General features: G+C 40.2%; 1 protein-coding gene across 1 annotated transcript; it reads right to left on the reverse strand.

Moving 5' to 3' along the window:
• Window positions 1-3109: 3109 nt before the first annotated feature.
• PRL (prolactin) lies at window positions 3110-8002 on the reverse strand. The gene is made up of 5 exons (XM_073566076.1): window positions 7943-8002; window positions 7265-7446; window positions 5154-5261; window positions 3588-3767; window positions 3110-3486 (listed from the first exon to the last, which is right to left on the reverse strand). Exons 1-5 carry the CDS (start codon window positions 7971-7973, stop codon window positions 3295-3297), a joined length of 693 nt encoding a protein of 230 aa, XP_073422177.1. The 5' UTR covers window positions 7974-8002; the 3' UTR covers window positions 3110-3294.
• Between the last annotated feature and the right edge of the window lie 12507 nt (window positions 8003-20509).

Consider the following 20509-nt stretch of genomic DNA (forward strand, 5'->3'; position numbering starts at 1 on the left):
TGATTTCTCAAGTACCGCACACACAACTGGTAACACTGAATCAATTGCAACAGACAGGAGACAGCAGTTGTCAACTATGGTTCAAAATTACCTCTCCTCCCCTATCGATGTTCTCCCTCACAGTTCATTCCCTTTTGACTACTGGGCCTGTAAACTGGACACCTGGCCTGAATTGGCACAATATGCCTTACAGGAGCTCGCTTGCCCTGCTGGTAGTGTGCTATCAGAAAGAGTCTTCAGTGCTGCTGGATCAATCCTGACAGAAAGAAGGACCCGGCTGTTGACCCAAAATGTAGGTGATCTCACCTTCATTAAAATGAACCATGCCTGGGTTTCAAAGGATTTTGTACCACCTTCCTCTGATGACACATAGGTTGCCAGCAAAATGGCTCGCTTTGTCCTCCAACTTCTCCAATTCCTCCATTTGCAGCTGCTGAACGTCCAGCCTACACCTCAACATATGCCAGTTTTTCCACCTCCCTAACTGGGATGTACCCCTCCCCCACAACTTTAGCCAAATAACCCCTAGTTTTCAATGCGTTACTATTGCTATAAAGTAAATTAAGGTTGACAAGCTTAAGTAATAAGAATTGATGTCATTGCCATTGAAATGGGCACTGTAGGTGTGTTTACTGTCCTCCACTCACTGCCGACTTTTATTCCCCATTGACTTGCATTGGGGTCGGGTCGGGTTTCGGTCGAAACTCCGACTTTTTCCGATAGTCGGCTGATTTTGTTCGACTCGACTTTTGGTAAAGTCGGGTGGTCCGAAACCCGACTCGACCCTCCCGGAGGCAAAGTCGCTCATCTCTAATTGTAACATTCCATAAATGTTCCATAAGAATCAGAAATCTTTGTTGTCCAGTGCATTCTGTGTTTGTCCCTACATTTCCTCTAGTCTACTTCCTGTGAGACTAATACCAAACAACCTGTGACATGCATGCCGTTGCGCTGAACACAGTAAGCAGCCTCTCCTGTATCTTTTCCTATGCATTAGACTTTGGATTGTGCTATTCATGGTTTGAAATAATCTATACAACTATAACTTCTGCTGTATGTGATCTGACCACAATTCCGTATGTGATGTCAGGTCAATTATACTGGGATATGTAGACATCAGAACTATGGCCTTCTGGTGTTTTTTTTCCACAATTAGGATGTTGGGATGAAGCAGGATTATTATTTTATGAAAAGAAAGTTAGATGTTAATTAAGGGGAATTAAAAGAACACTTATAATTTGGCTAATTTAGGTGGGGATACCAATGATTTTGTAGCCTGCAATGGAGGCAGAAGCTAGAGAAATAGTTTTGCAGAGAGCAGAAAGTGGGTAATGCTCAAAAATAGCTTGTGTGTGGCAAAGAGCAGAGCGGGAACATGGGTGGCAGAGAACTTTGTAGAAGCAACACAGAAGAGACAAGAGGTTGAAAAAAAGGAGAAAAGACTGGTTACAGAGGCCGTGAGGTAAACATAGTCAGTGTGGGAGACACTGGTCAGCAGCTATATTGGATCTGAAAGAGGAAGAACCTTGAGTTACTGCATCTGTTATTGATCCGCGACCAGTCTAACCCCTGTCGATGATGCTGTAAGAAAAAAACCACTTCAAAAGAGGAAGAGAAAATTCCTCTTAGACCTCATTCAGACCTCCTTGCTGCACATATGTGAGGTATCCATTTTTCACTCATACAACACGTACCCATTATAATCTATCGTGCTGTCCATATGTCTGTATTTTTCACCGACCGTGTGTCTATGCAAAATACACAGAGACATGTCCCGTTTATTTTTCTGATATCAAGGATGAAAAGTGCCAATACAAGTCTATGGGTCTGTGAAAAATACATACGGAACACGAATGTCATCCATGTGCCCTCCGTGTGCTGTCTGTGTTTAACATTACAAAGTATAGGAGAAGCTTTATAATTTATTAATTTATTGATCAAGGCATGAAAACAATGATGACATACTGATGGCAAAAATAGACACACTGATGACACACTGATGGCACACAGATGGCACACTAATGGCACTGATGGTAAAAATAGACACACTGATGACACACTGATGGCACACAGATGGCACACTAATGACACACTGATGGTAAAAATAGACACACTGATGACACACTGCTGACTCACTGAAACACTGCTGACACACAGATTATACTCACGTGACACACAGATGGCACACTGACACACAGATGGCACGCAGATGACACACAGATGACACACTGCTGATTGCTGATACACAGATGGCACACTGATGACATGCAGAAGACACACTGATGACACACAGATTTCACACGGATGACACACAGATTTCACACGGATGACACACAGATTTCACATGGATGACACACTGATGACACGCAAATTTCACACTGACACCCAGATGACACGCATATGACACACTAATGACACACACATTACACACTGCTGACACACAGATGACACACAGATGATACACACATGACAGATGACACACAGATGACACACTGCTGATTGCTGATACACAGATGATACACAGATGGCACACTGATGACATGCAGATTTCACACGGATGACACACTGATGACACGCAGATGACACCCAGATGACACCCAGATGACACACAGATGACACGCAGATGACACACATGGCACACTGACTCACTGCTGACACACAGATGACACACAGATGATACACACATGACAGATGACACACTGATGACACGCAGATGACACACACATCACACACTGCTGACACCCAGATAACACGCAGATGACACACACATGACACACTGACACACTGCTGACACACAGATGACACACAGATTATACACACATGACAGATGACACACTGATGACACGCAGATGACTCAATACTGATAACTCCAGTACCATTTTTTTATATACGTGTTTAAACACAGACTTGTGAATGAGTATATTGCAGGATGGCTCTGATAAAGCTTCTGTTTTATAATAATAACCTTTTTTCTTACTATTTACAGCTTATAACTCTGAGAAATCAATAAATATGCTAAATGAGATTCTATGTAAAACAAAACTACTGACATTAACACAAAGAGATAAAAATACTGTACAAAATATAATAAACCGAGAGAATGTAAACATGGGTTTGCATTTATTTTATTATGAGCTATGATATGAACAAACAGGAATCTAGAAGTATATTCTGCATTAATCTAATTGAAACAAAGCAACAAAAGAAACACCGGAAAGATTTAGCTTTAAAGTTGTTGTTTAGATAATATCACAATTTCTTTCATTTTCTAGTAAATTATAGAAGTGTCACATCTTAACAGTTGCCTTCATGTATAAGACGACATTTTAAAAGTTTCAAATAATTATCAATTTTATGTGAATCTCTTCGCAAGCAATGAAGAAGGTTATAAAATGCAAAAAGCCGTGAATTTTCATCTCCAGGCAGTGAGGCTGGTGGACCTGGCCACGGAGAGTAGACTTCATTTTCTAAATCACCTGGATGAATCTAGAAACAGAAGATTGATTGATGAGTTACTGTATTACTTGTGTCTTGTATTTCAATTTAATTGCGCTATCATTCTTATGATCATAGTCTATTAGGTTTACCCTTCCAACTATCCTTTCCATTCCTTCAAGGAGACGTTTGGTTTGTTCTTCTACTTCTACAGCTTTCCAGAGAATGGTGTCCGGGGCTTCTCTTATATCTTGAACTTCAGAAACCATGTGAAGCAAGGGGTCATTCCAGGATCTCAAAACTTTCAGCACTAAGTTCAAGAGGTCTTCATGCTTTATTGCAGAAATATAAAATAAATTACAAAATAAATATACACAGTATAATTTTTTATATAGATTTAAACAAACATTGTTTATGCCTGGCATCAAAAAGAAGCTGAATAATGCCAAGGGTAATTTATGGTTAGGCATATGGGTAAATTATATAGACTTCCGATTCAATGCGGAGGTGACTGTGCATGGAGTACTGAGTTACCAAGGAAAAAACTACAGAACTAGGAGACCTTAGTAACCATGAGATTTTTCCTAAACTAATGTATTTCTGATTGCAGTAAGTACTTAGCAATATGTGACTTCTTTTAAAGTTTTGCTCTGGGGTCCTGTGACTTACAGGTATTTTCTTGAATGGATATGCCAGAGAATAAGCTTTGTCCTAGTCAACTTTCATGATCCTGCTGATGCTGCTGAGAGGGTATCTTATTCAGTGGAGATCATTTGCGATTTAAAGAATGCTTCTAAGGAGCAGCTGAATTTTAAACAGTTTTAAATGTTTTCAAAGCCAAGCCACAAATCTCACAAAAAAATGATGTTTTTAAAACATATTTATTTAGGATACTTTTTGCAAATCTGTATTATCAAACATTCTTCCAAACCTAAAAGTAGTTTATCTGATGAACATATATTGCATAATTCCTTTGTATGCAGTTGTTCAATTAACTAATTAAAAGGAGTCGTCCGGTCCCAATCGATAAGTCTGCAGTCACTCTGTATGACTGCAGACTTATGAATCTCCCAGCGCATGCTTTCGGCGGTTTGTATGAGTTATGTCACAGACGTGGTTTGTGGAACCACTGTGCCACAGACCGTGAGAGCCGGGACTAAGAGAGCACCTGACTGTTCAGTAGAGCCACTGATGGTGAGGTTAGACTTGGCTCCCAGTAAACACCAGGTGCCACTCCAGGACAGACCAATGGACGTGCAGCAGCTGGACCCAGAGGACAGACTGGATGGAGCTAGAGGCAGAATGTGAATCAGAGTGCAGCAGACAGAGTTTGCAACAGAGTGCAGCACACAGAGTTCACACCAAAGTGCACAGACAGGATTTGCACAAGTTATACATACTATCGGCCAGTGGGCGCAGCCTTGCTTCCATATACTTGTATAGAGTAAGGCCGCACCCACTAGATGGTCCCTGGCCAGGAGTATATATAACACATACACACCCTCCGGTCCCAGCTCAGAAACAGGTGAATCCTCGTAGTGCACAGTGCATGCCCTGGGGAGGTTTTATAAATTTGCAGTCACACAGAGTGACTGCAGTCTTATCAATTTGGATCATACAACCCCCTTAAGGTGGATCCAATGGTAGAGCTTCAATTTACCAGTAAGGAATTTAGTATTTATTAATTTTCTTAATCATAGATTCTAGAAGAGTCTTACCTGTATTTGCTGTGCTTGCTCTTTGTCTTCTGGGGTATTTAGTGAAGAAGTATGACAACTCATTCTAGATTTTGCTAGAAACCTGCGACCTGGGGTAAACCTTTCATCCTGTAAAGAAGTCAAAGAAAATAGTAAAGGCTAAATTATTGCAAAGCTAGGATTTCATAACTTTGACAGATTCAATGATAACAATGAACGGTAGAAAATGATGTGAAATTAGCAATACAGTTTAATTTACTTGTTGGTCTTTCCAATGTCCTGCCAAATGTCACCCGTGCTGTATGGGTTGTGTGTGTTTGGCATTATACATGAATACTGAGTTTGCTTCCTCTATGGACAAGCTACAACTGTTGGACACTGTAAATTTCAAACTATAAACTTAATCAATAAGTAAAACAAAAATCAATTTATGCAGCTGGTTTATGGAGGCAGATGAAGGTGTGAACGTGAATAATGCAAACTAAGATTCTCCAAAGGAATGAAGCCTGAAATCTCTACTTGGGTATCAAATTGGTAAGAGATAAAAGACTAAGTTGACTCAAACATATATAAAAATTCATCTGATTTTCAACCAGAAATAATGGACAATTTTTTTTCTCTGCATTATCATAACTATGCAATATGCAATTTTTATACATCAGCCGTTATTAAAATTTACAAGACCCAACACAGTTTTCTATGTCAAAGAGTTGAATTATTTCAGAATAATCAGATGCTATACTGTTGAGACGTATTGAATCTGATTTATTTTGACCACCCCTAGACTTAAATCGGTGAATTTAATCTGAAGTACCGAAGAGAATAGTTCTTGCTGTAATTATTTTTAGGCAGGCATTTGGACTGTGCAAAAAGAAATGTCATCTCAATAGTCCTTATTGAAAACATTGGTCCAAGTAAAACAGTTTTTCCATGGACATAAATTCAGACCGAAAATAGGCTGTGTTCACACAACCATAACAGTCAGTACAACGACTTTACATGTTGAAACTGAAGATCCCTTTAACCCCGACTAGTCGTGTATGTACATGCACATTATAAGTCTGGTGCGGTTTAAGCAAAAATGGGCATTGCTAAAAGATTGGGCAATATCTAGTGCAGGGGGCAGCACTTAATATTCAAGAAGGTATGTACCGCTTCACTCAGGCCTTGCATTAAGCATAGCAGAGGAAAGGACCAGGTTTAGATATTAGTAGTCTGTACTTATATGATAGCAAGACGACCCAAAATAAAGATTTCAATGGCCAAATACATTACACAAATATTCGTACATACAAAAGTGAATTGAATTACTAACATGAAAGAATGAAATGGATATGACTTTATCTACTCCTACCGCATGAACAATCAGGCAGCCAAGGATTTAAGAATAAGCACCATTTGATGCAGAGCCACCATTAGACCCAGACCTTTTCTATGCAATAGAACATTTGTTCCTGATTTAATCTATGACTTTAAACCTTAGCTAATTTGACTGATTCATAATCAGGTTTAAAAATCTTAAAGGGCTTGTCAATGACATTAACATTGATGGCCTATCCTCAGGATAGGTCATCAATTTTTGATTGGTGAGGATACAACACCTCTGTCAATCTGCTGCCCATTGCATGGCACCACTCCGTTGACTACATTCTGGCCGCTGCTGGGTAGTGCACATTTAGCATCTAATCAAAACAATAGGGGTTGAATATGCAGTACCCAGCCTTGGACACTATTCCATCTCCGCAGCTGTGCTGTGCAGCTCTGTAACTGAGAATTTTTGGTGCCGACGACACTAGGAGCAGCTGATCAGTGAGGGTGTTAGGTATTGCACCCCTACAGATCAGAGATTGATGACCTATCCTGAGGATAGGCCATCATTGTTAAAGTTGCGGACAACCTCTTTAAGGATTTGAGGCGGTCTCGCAGTTCAATTTACCCCCGTTCTTGTGGCAGAGCTTTTAATCTATGCTGTTAAGTATTGAGACTGAATGGTTTCCCAGCGGAAGTTGCCCAAAGAATGAGCATATCACATTTTTTAACCCCTTCAAGAATTCTGACAAAACATGGAACATGTGCACAGCAATTTTGCCTTGTGCCTATGCTCTAAATGTCTGTTTAACTACTATACTTACAAATTCATTGAACATATCTGATGAAAGTGAATGAATATAATGTGAAAGTTTCACCGCACGATCAAAGAGCGCTCCAGTGGAGATCTGACAGTTGGGTCCGCCATTTGGACATATTGGTTGTGAGATAACCCCATTTCTTTCTAGTATTGCACTGGACCCTGCTAATATAATTAGCACTACACCTTAAAAACAAAAACAGAATGTAATTACATAAATAAATGAACAAAAGATGAGACTAAAAGAAACGAGGAAACTTTGAAGTTACAAAGAAAATTAATTTTCCGTACTGTGAACTTGACATGCTGCTCTTTTTTTCTATCATGAATCATTTCCATGAATTCATCTCAAAATATTTATTTATGAAATAATGTCCCAGAAATTTGCATACATATGTTTTATGTACAAAGCTCAGTGACAGCTGCCATTATCGATAAAATATATTTGATAAATACGACTTTAAATGAAATGAAAAAACATGTTAAGGCTTGGGTTTGAAAAGCTTATATGTTGAATATAGATCAAATAGAATTTTAGCCTATGATCAGCAAACCTTATTTTAAGAATTTTCAAAGTAAATGAAAACTGTCAAGTATAGAATTATGTATTGTAGTGTTAGCTGTTTTCTTAGACAGCTACTACAAAAAAGTGTAGAAAATAGAAAAAAACAAATACAATTACCTTTAAGTGATGCGCCCATCAGATCAGTCATGACCGAGAGTCTTACACTCAAGTGGGAATGGTCTCTTGTTCTCTTGCTCTACGTTTTCAGTATTTATACACTTATCCACCATTGATGAATTAATGCATCTTCTCCACTCATAATCACAAACATCAAATGCCCTTATCTCTCCATTCATATTCAAAAATGTTTTATGAAAAATAGCACAATACATTTATTTAACTAGGAAAACATATGTGCTGGCCACTGAAAAAGGGACTCCACGTTCTAGTGTGACATTTGCTCTAAAAAAAAGTAATTAATTTACACCTGTACCTTCATTTAAAATATGTGCTGCAGCTCTCCAGCAAGCCTAATGTAGCTACTGTAGATATGAGCAAAACTCAAAAAAAATTCTTGCCCAAATTCACATTTTGGTAATCTGGATAATGAAAGTGCATATTATTTTTATGTGCCTATTTTCACTGGTTGTTTTTTTATGTAGGACCAAGATGAAGCTAATGCACCACTTCTGTGTTGTTTTTTTAATTTCATTTCAGCGCTGTGGTAGTGCCACCAATCTAAGCTCTCTAAACCTAGTATTATATTTACAGACTGCCATCTTCAGCAGTTCCCAGTGCCTCTTCAGTTTTGAACTGCCATCTTGGGACCACATCTTCTAACTGACCAGAAATCAGAGATAACAGTCATAAACTCTCAATGTAAGTCTAAAGGCCCTTTTACATTTAGCGATGCACCAGCGATCCGACCAGCGATCCCACCCGGTCAGGATCGCTGGTGCATCGCTAAATGATCGCTAGTGAGCTTTCATACAGAAAGATCTCACAGCGATGCAGCAGCGACGCAGCGCACGATACTTACCATTCACACACAGCGATCCTGCGTCCTCCCGCCCGCCTCCACGCGTCGCTGGACGTCACAGCAGGAAGTCTCAGCAGGAAGCGCCCGACGAGAAATGGAGCCGGACATTCTCGCGCGATCAGCGATGGACAGCGGGGGAGCCGGTCGTTGGTAAGTATCACACATAGCGATATCGCTAGCAATATCGCTATAAGGTCACAAAACCGGTGACGTTTTAGCGATATTGCTAGCGATATCGCTTAGTGTAAAACCCCCTTAAGTCTATGAGAGCCTTGCTCTGTTCTCATTCTGGCTCTCATAGACATACATTGAGTAGTCAATGATCACCAGCAAACACTGGAATGATCCAGCAGATCACAGCCAGCAGAAGACAAACAGATTGAAGGCAATAACAAATGAAGATAGCAGTTGATAAGTACATTACTAGGGGCAGGGAACATGGATTAGTGCTTTAACCAAGTTTCTGTCTTTGGAACTGTTTTGTTATGACAATAATTGGAGATCTCAAGCATAAGAAAAATGTGTGATATAAAGAGTTATGGGGCTTACCTTGTCTTTTCATTCATTTGCACAGCTGGAGGTTATAATTCATAAAATAGTTTGAACATAGGAATATACCAGAATTACAGATGAGCCAACGTAAAGGTATGAGGTTCTAACCAGAGAGTTAGTGTCCAATGCTACACACTGAATATGGACTTCTCCCAGAAGTCCAGTGTAAAATTCAGAGTTCCAGTGGAAGTTCATTGCAGAGAGAAAGAGAGAGAGAATTTCTTCCAACTCCAAAGTTCGGGTCCCCATACATTTCAAACAGCTTTTGGTTAAAGTTCAGGTACCCAAACCAAACTTTGGACTAAAGTTTGGGTCGGGTACAAGAACTCAAACTTCCATGGGTCCGGTGTGCAGTACAGTATACTGTCATGCCTCAGGATTTGATCCGGCAGTCTCGTGGTTGTCTGCTGACTTTTATATCAAAAGAGCCACTGGAGATCCTGTCGCTGTCTGGGTGTTGATTTCACTTTGCATTTTGTCACTCCTTTCCATTTGCTTTTTGACCCATTCTATCACTCTGCAGGATCTTCAATTTAACCTTCACTGCGTCCTGTGTTCCTGCTGGTGATAGGTTACAACTGCCCAGTTTGATGGTGAAGGAGCAGTCCTTATTTGTAACAGTTAGAGTATGTGCACACGTTGTGGATTCATGTGAGGATTTTTCCAAGCAGAATCTGCAGAATCTGCAGGTAAAATAACCTGCATTTTACATGTGGATTTAGTGTGGATTTCCTGCGGATTTTCTGCAGATTTTGTGTGGATTTCGCCTGCGTTTTTACACCTGTGGATTTCTATTATGGAATAGGTGTAAGAACGCAGCGGAATCCGCACAAAGAATTGAGATGCTGTGGAAAATAAACCGCTGCGTTTCTGTGCGGAATTTTCTGCAGCATGTGCACAGCGGTTTTTGTTTTCCATAGGTTTACATGGTACTGTACACCGCATGGAAAACTGCTGTGAATCCGCAGGGCCAAATGCGCAATGTGTGCACCTACCCTAAGTTGGTCTTTAGGAGTTTTCTGCATGGTTTACGTAGTGTGTGCATTTCCGTATCCTCTCCCATTTGGTTGGTCACTTACTGTTCTCTTGTTTCCCACTTTGTTGTTGCTTTAGTGTTTTTGTATGATTGCAGTTTAATTTCATCCCAGTCTGTTTCCCCTGTCTGTCCGGTTTGTTCTATCCGTTTTTCATCAGTCCCATACCTCCCTGGCTGAGGGAGGAAGTAGTTCAGTGTTCATTCAGGAGCATAATAAGGTTGGAGACCCAGGCCTCTCTACCTTCAAGAGTACACCTGGGTCAGGGATATTGAGGGCCGCAGCTCCAGGAACAGTTGCAGGCACCTTCCCTTTAATTCAGACTGTCAACTTGTGACATATACATGTATATAAATAAGATATAGCAGACAAATATAAAGTAATTAAAAAAAAATTATGAATCAATAGTGTGAACAAGTATATGAATCTTAAGCATAATGCATATATCACTTAAAAACACATACCAAAAAGAGAAGTGAGCAACACATGAATCAGATGGTCTGATATACACAGTATATTTAGCACTCATATACTTGTTCACACTATTTATTTATAACAATTTATTGAAATCATTTGATATTTCTCTGCTATATCTTATTTATATATGTGTACAGTTGAAACCAGAAGTTTACATATAATATATAAAAAACTCATGTTTTTCTCAATATCTGACATGAAATCAGAATAAACTTTTCCTGGTTTAGGTCAGTTAGGATTACCATAATTATTTATATTTACCAAATGCCAGAATAAAGAAAGCAAGAGAATGATTTAGGGCATTTTTAATACTTACTGCAAAGTCAAAAGTTTACATATAATTCATTAGTGTTTGGTACCATTGCCAGGGAAGAGACCTGAGGAGAGCATTTGCATATTCTCAGTGCCTTCTGGGATAAGAACTAACTAACAAGTATAATGTGAACAAGGGTTACCTATAGCCGACTAACTGAAAAAAACCCTATTAAAATATAACTTTTATTAAGTACAAAAATAACAATATAAAATTGCACAGATGTCCCCCATTATAAAGCCTAGTAAAAAACGGGCTAGTGTATTGCTGGAAAGAGATAAGGTATAACAGTCAAACCAAATCTAACCAGCAGAATCTGCCAATCCAATTATGTGGTCAGAAAAACCTGAATCATAGCAGTTAAAAACTGCACAATACTATTATAGCCCAAAAACCTCAAAAAATGGAAAAAAGGGGAAATGGACATAAAGAAGATGTATAAAAATTAATAATATGTGCTACCATCTGATAACAATCTCACTCAGCCGATGTGAAGAAAAGAGTGACCTGGCCCTATGCAAAATGACTATCTGAACACCTACCTAGGTGCGGAGGTTGGCACCCTAAGAAATACGAGAATGGCGCCCCCGCTCGTGCTATGGCTATCTCTAATCTCCTATATCATCCTATAAGACGACAGATTAGAATCAGAGGGCCAGATGGCCTGTATCCATTTGCTTAGAATATCTTCATGAATGCAGTAAAGTAGATTTATACAATCATATATGCATGTGAGGAAAGGTAGAAAGTCCAGACAGTCTGAATAGATGCATAACACTCACACACAGTAGAACCAGTTACATATAAATTTGCAGCAAATTATGCCCTTTCCCAAAACCACTATGTTATGTATATGAAGTATATATAAAAATTATCACATCAAGTACCCAGATAAAAAGCTGCCCATTAGATACAATGATGAATCAATGGTAGGTAAACAGGAATGGCTTATCTGATAACAAATTGTCAGAAATCATGAAAGCAAACAAAGACACCACTGAATGTACCAGATTTTCAAGTCTCAGTGTAAATTAGTAGGGGTGCTACAGCCACTCCAGATATCAGATATATATCATACCCCTAGTTTATATCACCAAATACTGACAACAATAAGCCCATTCATGGGAAGAAAAAAAAAACGAAAAAAAAACAGTACTTTTCTGTGAATATATACTCCTTCATAATGATATCCATAATGTCCATGATAACATCACTCCTCAGATATAGACCGCACACTCTCAACACGTTTCCCCCTACTGCGGGTTCATCAGGAGAGATGCATATTGGTCAGAGCGGTCTGGCAGTGGAGTCTAATCCAATTGATGAAGCTGCCTTCTGGGATAAGTGAAGAGTCTCCGCGAGCTCAACGATCACTGGATTTTGGCCGTTGCAGCTGAAAAGAGGAAATCGGTAAACCAGGGGAAGAGTCCTGAGGAGATCATTTGCATATTCCCAGTGCCTTCTGGGATAGTGAAGAGTCTCCGCGAGCTCAACAATCACTGGATTTTGGCTGTTGCAGCTGAAAAGAGGAAATTGGTAAACCACGCGGCGAATTTTGGCTCATTTTTTATCGTTTTGAAATCTCTATAACTATAACAATATGGAAGAGGCCAGGAGCCTTTGGTGAGCTGCATTTCTTGCTACATATTCACAGACTTACCAGTGGAAAAGCCAAACTTCACATGCCTCAAATGCAAGCTTGTGTCCCTGTTGGAGGAAAAGTTGCAAAATCTCAAAGAGAGGTTAGCTACGTTGAAGATCATTAAGGAAGGTGAAGAGTTCTTAGACAGAGCAGAATTATCACTTCATGTTACAGAAAGAGAAGAAATTCGAAGTGCACCTGAAGAAACAGAGGAATGGAAGCATGTGACCCAGAGAAGCAGGAGGATCAGGAGGCAGTCAGCACCCATACTACTCAGGAACCAGTACCAGGCTCTCATGCAGGAGAATGATAAAGAAATACATCAGGATAAGACTTTGCCCACAAACAGCAACCTTGTACGCCTTCAGAATCCTCCTGGATGGAGAAATCAAAATGTTGTGAAGAAGAAACGGAGAGTGGTGGTCATGGGGGATTCCCTGTTGAGAGGAACAGAGGCCGCTATCTGCAGACTGCATAAAAGTTCAAGAGAAATGTGCTGTCTTCCAGGTGCAAAATTTATATATGTGTCTGACAGGATATCAGGACTCTTCAGACCTACAGATGACTACCCATTCCTGCTAATACATGTGGCGTCAAATGACACAGCAAGAAACAACCTGGAAACCATCTGCAGTGACTTTGAAGACATAGGTAAGAAAGTGAAAGAACTGGGAGCGCAGGTGGTCTTCTCTTCCATCCTCCCAGTGGATGGCCATGTAACAAAGAGGTGGAATAAGATTCTGCAGGTGAACAACTGGCTACGTCGATGGTGCCGTCAGCAAGGATTTGGATTTCTGGATCGCGGAGTGAGTTTCCTATACGATGGACTACTTGCTAGAGATGGGGGGCACCTTGCGAAGACAAGAAAACATGTATTTGGAAGTCACCTTGCTACACTCATCAGGAAAGCTTTAAACTAGAACAATGTGGGAAGGGAAGCAAAAGGCCAGAAAAAGCCATACACCTGGCAAATGCTATTGAGAACTCTGCTATTAGAAGTGGAAAGTTAGAACAAAGACAAAAAAATCTAAATTATAAAAATATTGGAGAAAGAGAAACCAATCACAAACTAAAATGTTTCTATACTAATGCACAAAGCATGGGCAATAAACAAGGAGAACTGGAACTACTAACACAGGAAAAGAAATATGATCTCATTGGAATCACTGAAACTTGGTGAGATGATACACATTATTGGAATACAGGCTTGAAGGATACAACTTATTTGCAAGAAACAGACTTGATAAACGAGGAGGAAGTGTCGCATTTTATGTTAGAGAAGCGTATATCTGCACAGAGATTGAAACTTCTGAGACTGGGAGTTCTGTGGAAACTGTTTGGGTAAGAATACAAGGACAGAACAATGGAAAGGACACCATTGTAGGCATTTACTACAGGCCGCCTGTGCAAGCTGAAGATATGGATGACCTCTTTATGCATCAAATGGCCAAGTTCTCCATAAAATTTTACATAGTTGTCATGGGAGATTTCAACTATCCAGACATTTGTTGGGAATCTCTCTCAGGCAAAACTAACAGGTCAAGGAAATTCTTATCTTCTCTTGCTGACAACTTTATCTTCCAAAATGTAGGGGAGAAAACAAGGGGATCTGCTACCTTGGATCTAATCCTTATAAACAGGGAGGAAATGGCTGAGGAGGTAAAAGTGACTGGGACTCTAGGAGGTAGCGACCATGCTATTTTAGAATTTTGGATGACTAGAGGAGGAGGAACTGTGAAGACTCAGGCTGGTTTCACATTAGCGCATTTTACATGCAATGCACGGCGCCACTAAGCCCCACCCCCTGCCTGCTCCATGCCCGCCCCATCCGGTCATCGCCTCCTACTATCGCACATGGCTGCATGCGATCTGCGCACCCTATCTTTAGCATAGGGTGCGCAGACCGTGCACTGGCCGTGTGCTAGTAGGATTTTGGTGTGCGCTGCGCACTTTTGAAGGTGCGCCGAACGCACCATGTTGCATTTGGCGCGCTCAGCGCACATTCAAAAGTGCACAGTGCATGCCAAAATCCTACTAGCGCACAGCCAGCACACGGTCTGCGCACCCTATGCTAAAGATAGGGTGCGCAGATCACATGCAGCTATGTGCGATAGTAGGAGGCGATGACCGGATGGGGCGGGCAGGGAGCGGGCAGTGGGTGGGGCTTAGTGGCGCCGTGCACTGCATGTAAAATGCGCTAATGTGAAACCAGCCTCAGACGTCAAGGTTAGATTTCATAAAGGCAGATTTTTAGGGATTCAGAAAGAGAATTGAAGGGATCCAATGGCTGGATATCTTTAAAGACAAAAATGTTCAAGAAGGATGGGAAATCTTGAAAAGTGAAATTCTCAAAGCACAATTGTTAACAATTCCAAAAAGAGGGAAGAATAGGAAGCATTTAAGGAAACCAGGATGGATGAACACAGAACTTAAGCACATGCTAAAAAGGAAGAAAGAAATGTTCATAAAATGGAAAGAGAGAGGCATATCTAAAGAAGAATATAATGCTGTCTGCAGAACATGCAGGGCACAAATCAGATTATCTAAAGCTGACAATGAATTGAGGCTTGCAAGAGATGTCAAAAGCAATAATAAGGGATTTTGGGGATATGTTAAAAGTAAAAGAAAAGTCAAAGATGCTATAGGATTTTTACAGGATGAAAATTATGAAATGGTAAGACAGGATGTTGAGAAGGCCGAACTTTTAAGTTCCTATTTTGCATCTGTTTTCTCTCAGAAAGGAAATGTAACATCAACTGTTCTTCACTGTCCTATTAAGGGAATAGAAAAATCCAGGATCTCTATAAACAGAAAGATAGTGAGGAAACACTTAGCTAACCTAAATGAATTCAAGTCTCCAGGTCCAGATGAATTACACCCCAGAGTACTGAAGGCGATAGCAGAAGAAATTTTTGAACCTCTCTTCATAATCTTTGAAAATTCTTGGAGAACAGGAGAAGTCCCAGAAGACTGGAGAAGAGCAAATGTTGCTCATATCTTCAAAAAGGGGAAGAAGGTGGACCCAGGCAACTATAGGCTGGTGAGTCTGACTTCTATAGCAGGAAAGATCTTTGAACAAATTATTAAACAACATATATGTCAGTACCTGGAAAAGAATGAAGTGATTAAACATAGTCAGCATGGGTTTGTAACTAATAAGTCATGGCAGACTAACTTAATTTCCTTCTATGATGGAATCACGGATTGGGCGGATCAGGGAAATCCTGTAGATATAGTATATCTTGACTTCAGCAAAGCATTTGACAAAGTATCTCACACAATCCTTATTGAAAAAATGACTAGGTATGGAATGGACAAGGCAACTGTTAGGTCGATTCATAAGTGGCTTAGTGATGGGATCCAAAGAGTGGTCGTAAATGGCTGCACATCCAGTTGGAAGAATGTCTCAAATGGGGTACCACAGGGCTCTGTCCTGGGCCCTATATTGTTCAACATCTTCATCAACGATTTAGATGAAGGAATTGAGGGTAAACTGATTAAATTTGCTGAGGACACAAAGCTAGGAGGGATAGCTAATACTAGAGAAGAGAGAGAGAGGATTCAAAAAGATATAAATAAACTGGAGCAGTGGGCAGCAACTAAAAGAATGGTTTTTAACAGGGAAAAATGCAAAGTACTACATCTGGGCAATAAAAATGAAAAAAGCATATACAGAATGGGAGGAATAGGGCTAAGCAACAGCACATGTGAAAAAGACTTGGGTATACTAATAGATCACAGACTGAATATGAGTCAACAGTGTGATGCAGCAGCAAAAAAGGCTAATGCAATTCTAGGATGTATTAACAGAAGCATACAGTCTAGAGCACGTGAAGTCATTATTGCCCTCTACTCCTGTTTGGTCAGACCTCATCTGGAATATTGTGTCCAGTTATGGGCGCCACATTTTAAAAAAGACATCAACAAACTGGAGCAAGTTCAGAAATGAGCGACCAGAATGGTGACCGGTCTGAAAACCCTGTCTTATGATAATAGGTTGAATGATTTGGGAATGTTTAGCTTGCAAAAGAGAAGACTGAGAGGAGAATTAATAGCTGTCTACAAATATCTCAAGGGCTGTCACATTGTAGAAGGATCATCTTTATTTTCATTTGCATAAGGAAAGACTAGAAGCAATGGGATGAAACTGAATTAGAGTAGACACAGAATAGATATTAGAAAAAACTTTTTGACAGTTAGAGTGATCAATGAGTGGAACAGGCTGCCATGAGAAGTGGTGCATTCTCCTTCAATGGAAGTCTGGGATGATTTAGCGAATCCTGCTTTGAGCAGGGGGTTGGACCATATGGCCCAAGAGGTCCCTTCCAACTCTACGATTCTATGAAGCTGAATGACTTGGGTCAAACTTTTGGGATAGCATTCCACAAGCTTCCCACATTAGTTGGTTGAAATTTTGGTCCATTCGTCCTGATAAAACTGGTGTAACTGATCCAGGTTTGTAAGCGCCTTGCTCGCACCTGCCTTTTAAGCTTTGCCCATAAATTTTCAATAGGATTGATATCAGGGCTTTGTGATGGCCTCTCCAAAACATTGAATTTGTTATCCTTAACTCACTTTGATACCATTTGGCAGTATGCATCAGGTCATTGTCCATTTGGAAGACGCATTTCTGCCCAAGCTTTAACTTCCTGGCAGATGTCTTGAGATGTTGCTTCAGTATTGCCACATATCTTTTCTCATGAGGCCATCTATTTTGTGAAGTGCACCAGTCCCTCCTGCAGCAACACAACCCCACAAAATGATGCTGCCTCCCCCATGTTTCCCAGTTGGAATGGTGTTCTGGTGTTCTTAGGTTTCCAAGCATCTCCCATTTCCCTCCAAACATAACGATGCCCAAAAAGTTCAATTTAAGTTTCATCAGACCACAGGACATGTCTCCAAAAATTAAGGTCTCTGTTCCTGTGTGCATTTGCAAACATTAATCTGGCTTTTTTATGTTTCTTTTGGAGTAATGGCTTCTTCCTGGCTGAGTGGCCCTTCAACTCATGTTGATGCGTAGTCGTTTCACTGTGGATATTGACACAATCTTACCAGCTTCTGCCATCATCTTCACAAGATATTTTGCCTTTGTCCATAGATTGATATTCACATGTTGACCAAAGCACATTCAACTCTGGGACACAGAACCCATCTCCTTCCTGAGCGGTATGATGGCTCTGGATATTCCCATCTTGTTTGTACTTGTGTATAATTGTTTGTACAGATGAACAAGGCACCTTCAGGTATTTTGAAATTGTACCCAAGGATGAGCCAGACTTGTTCAAGTCCACAATACTCTTCCTGATACCTTGGCTGATTTCGTGAGACTTTTCCCATGATGCTAAAAAGAAGCAGTGTGTTTCAGGTGTGCATTAAAATACATCCACAGGTATATCTCTAAATATATCAGATGTTGCTAAAAAACCTAGAAACTTCCAAACACATGACATCATAATGTGGGCAGTCCAGAATTGTTTAAAGTCATAGTAATCTTAGTGTATCTATACTTTTGACTTTTGCAGTAAGTAATAAAAAAGCTTTAAAACATTTTCTCTCTCTCATTATTCTGGCATTTGGCAAACATTAATAATTATAGTAATCCTAATTGACCTAAAACAGGAAAGGTTTACTTTGATTTTATGTCAGATATTGAGAAAAACATGAATATGTGTCTTTTTGTATAGTGTATGTAAACTTGTGGTTTCAACTGTACAGTATATACTAATTTTATTATAGAGAACTAGCTGAAGAGCCCGGCATTGCCTGGGCATAGTAACCAACTGTGGTTAGTTATAACAAATTATAATGATTACATTGCACATAAAAACCGTGCATCTAATCCTATCCAGTTTGATACTGACTGCTGAGCTATGTATCTAATCCTATTCTGTGTGATACTGTCTGCTGAGCCGTGTATCTAATACTATTCTGTGTGATACTGTGTGCTGAGCTGCATATCTAATCCTATCCTGTGTGATACTGTCTGCCAAGCCGTGTATCTATCCTGACTGCTGAGCTGTGTATCTAATCCTATCCTGTGTGATACTGACTGCTGAGCTGTGTATCTAATCCTATCCTGTTTGATACTGCCTGCAGAGCCATGTGTCTAATACTCTCCTGCGTGATACTGACTGCTGAGCTGTGTATCTAATCCTATCCTGTGTGATACTGACTGCTGAGCCGTGTATCTAATCCTATCCTGTGTGATACTGGGCTCCCCCTGCAGTCTGTGTCAGAGGGTGGTCTGTGTTGGTACGGTAATAAATTGTGTTATTTCCACGATACCACCATAGAAATGAAAAGAATAATAGGCCTCAGTTACCACAACTGTCTACAAAGAAAACTGTTGCTGATAGCAACCAATCACAGCTCATTTTTCATCTTTTAAACAGCTCTGGGACAGCGGGGCGAGTTTTGAGTGGCGACTTTTGTGTTTCGACTTTTATGTGGCGAGGTTGGTGAATGTGTGGTGAAATGTGTGCTGAGGGTGGTATATGTGTTGAAGCACGTGGTAGTGTGTGGCGCATTTTGTGTGTGTTCATATCCCCGTGTGTGGTGAGTATCTCATGTTATGGCCCCATCTTAGCAACTGTGCGGTATATACTCTTTGGCGCCATCGCTTTCTTTCGTTCAGTCCCCCTTGTTCACATCTGGCAGCTGTCAATTTGCCTCCAAAACTCTTCCTTTCACTTTTTCCCCATTATGCAGATAGGGGCAAAATTGTTTGGTGAATTGGAACGCGCGGGGTTAAAATTTCACCTCACAACATAGCCTATGACGTTCTCGGGGTCCAGACGTGTGACTGTGCAAAATTTTGTGGCTGTAGCTACGACGGTGCAGATGCCAATACATACACTTTTTCCCCATTATGTAGATAGGGGCAAAATTGTTTGGTGAATTGGAACGCGCAGGGTTAAAATTTCACCTCACAACATAGCCTATGACGCTCTCGGGGTCCAGACGTGTGACTGTGCCAAATTTTATGGCTGTAGCAGCGACGGTGCGGATGCCAATCCCGGACATACACACACATCCACATTGAGATTTATATATTAGATATAACCCTACTAATTATCTACCCTATCTTTTCTGATGTATTTGTTGTGAACTTTCATTGTGTATTGCATCCCACAATTTTAAGATTTTTTGTTATATTTGTTTACTAATAAAATTATACATTTTTATGATACAATTAACTTTTTTTTGTGGTTACTCACTCCCTCCCTTTTAAATGTTTGAACCTGTAGCTCAACAGAGAACATAGTACAGGAGAACAGCGACACGCCACCTACTGATTGTACACTGCTAAAGCACACAAACTCTTACTGAATGAGTAATCAAGGGTGATGTTTTTCACATCAGTCTCGAAGAAATGACAGCTGGGTTAACCTGCCCCAATTTCATGAATTTTATGCATCTATGGGCTCTTTGTGAGCCACAATATGAAATATTTTGCCACTTATAAGCTGGAGTGCATTTCTACTCTAGTTTTACTAATGAGTAAGCTAAGACTTCCCAACTTTCTAGAAAATAGTCAACGTCTGAGTAAAAACCCCGTTCCTCTTCAGTCTGAGCATCTATTCAGCTGAACCAGCTGCAATGGCAGTATGCCCACCCCTGTCTTTAATATTAGATTAAAGAAGGCTTCATTGAGTTATTTAAAAATCTGTACGATTTTATTACATAC

The sequence above is a fragment of the Dendrobates tinctorius genome, unplaced genomic scaffold (genome assembly GCF_039654945.1).
Source record: "Dendrobates tinctorius isolate UK_male_01 unplaced genomic scaffold, ASM3965494v1 ptg000004l, whole genome shotgun sequence".
NCBI classification, from domain to species: Eukaryota; Metazoa; Chordata; class Amphibia; order Anura; family Dendrobatidae; genus Dendrobates; species Dendrobates tinctorius.

Coding starts and splice junctions, on each gene's coding strand:
- PRL (XM_073566076.1), bottom strand. CDS start 7,973: ATGACTGATCTGATGGGCGCATCACTTAAAG. Junction 7,447..7,942: donor GATGGGCGCATCACTTAAAG/GTAATTGTATTT, acceptor TTTGTTTTTAAG/GTGTAGTGCTAATTATATTA. Junction 5,262..7,264: donor CAGATATGTTCAATGAATTT/GTAAGTATAGTA, acceptor ACTTCTTTACAG/GATGAAAGGTTTACCCCAGG.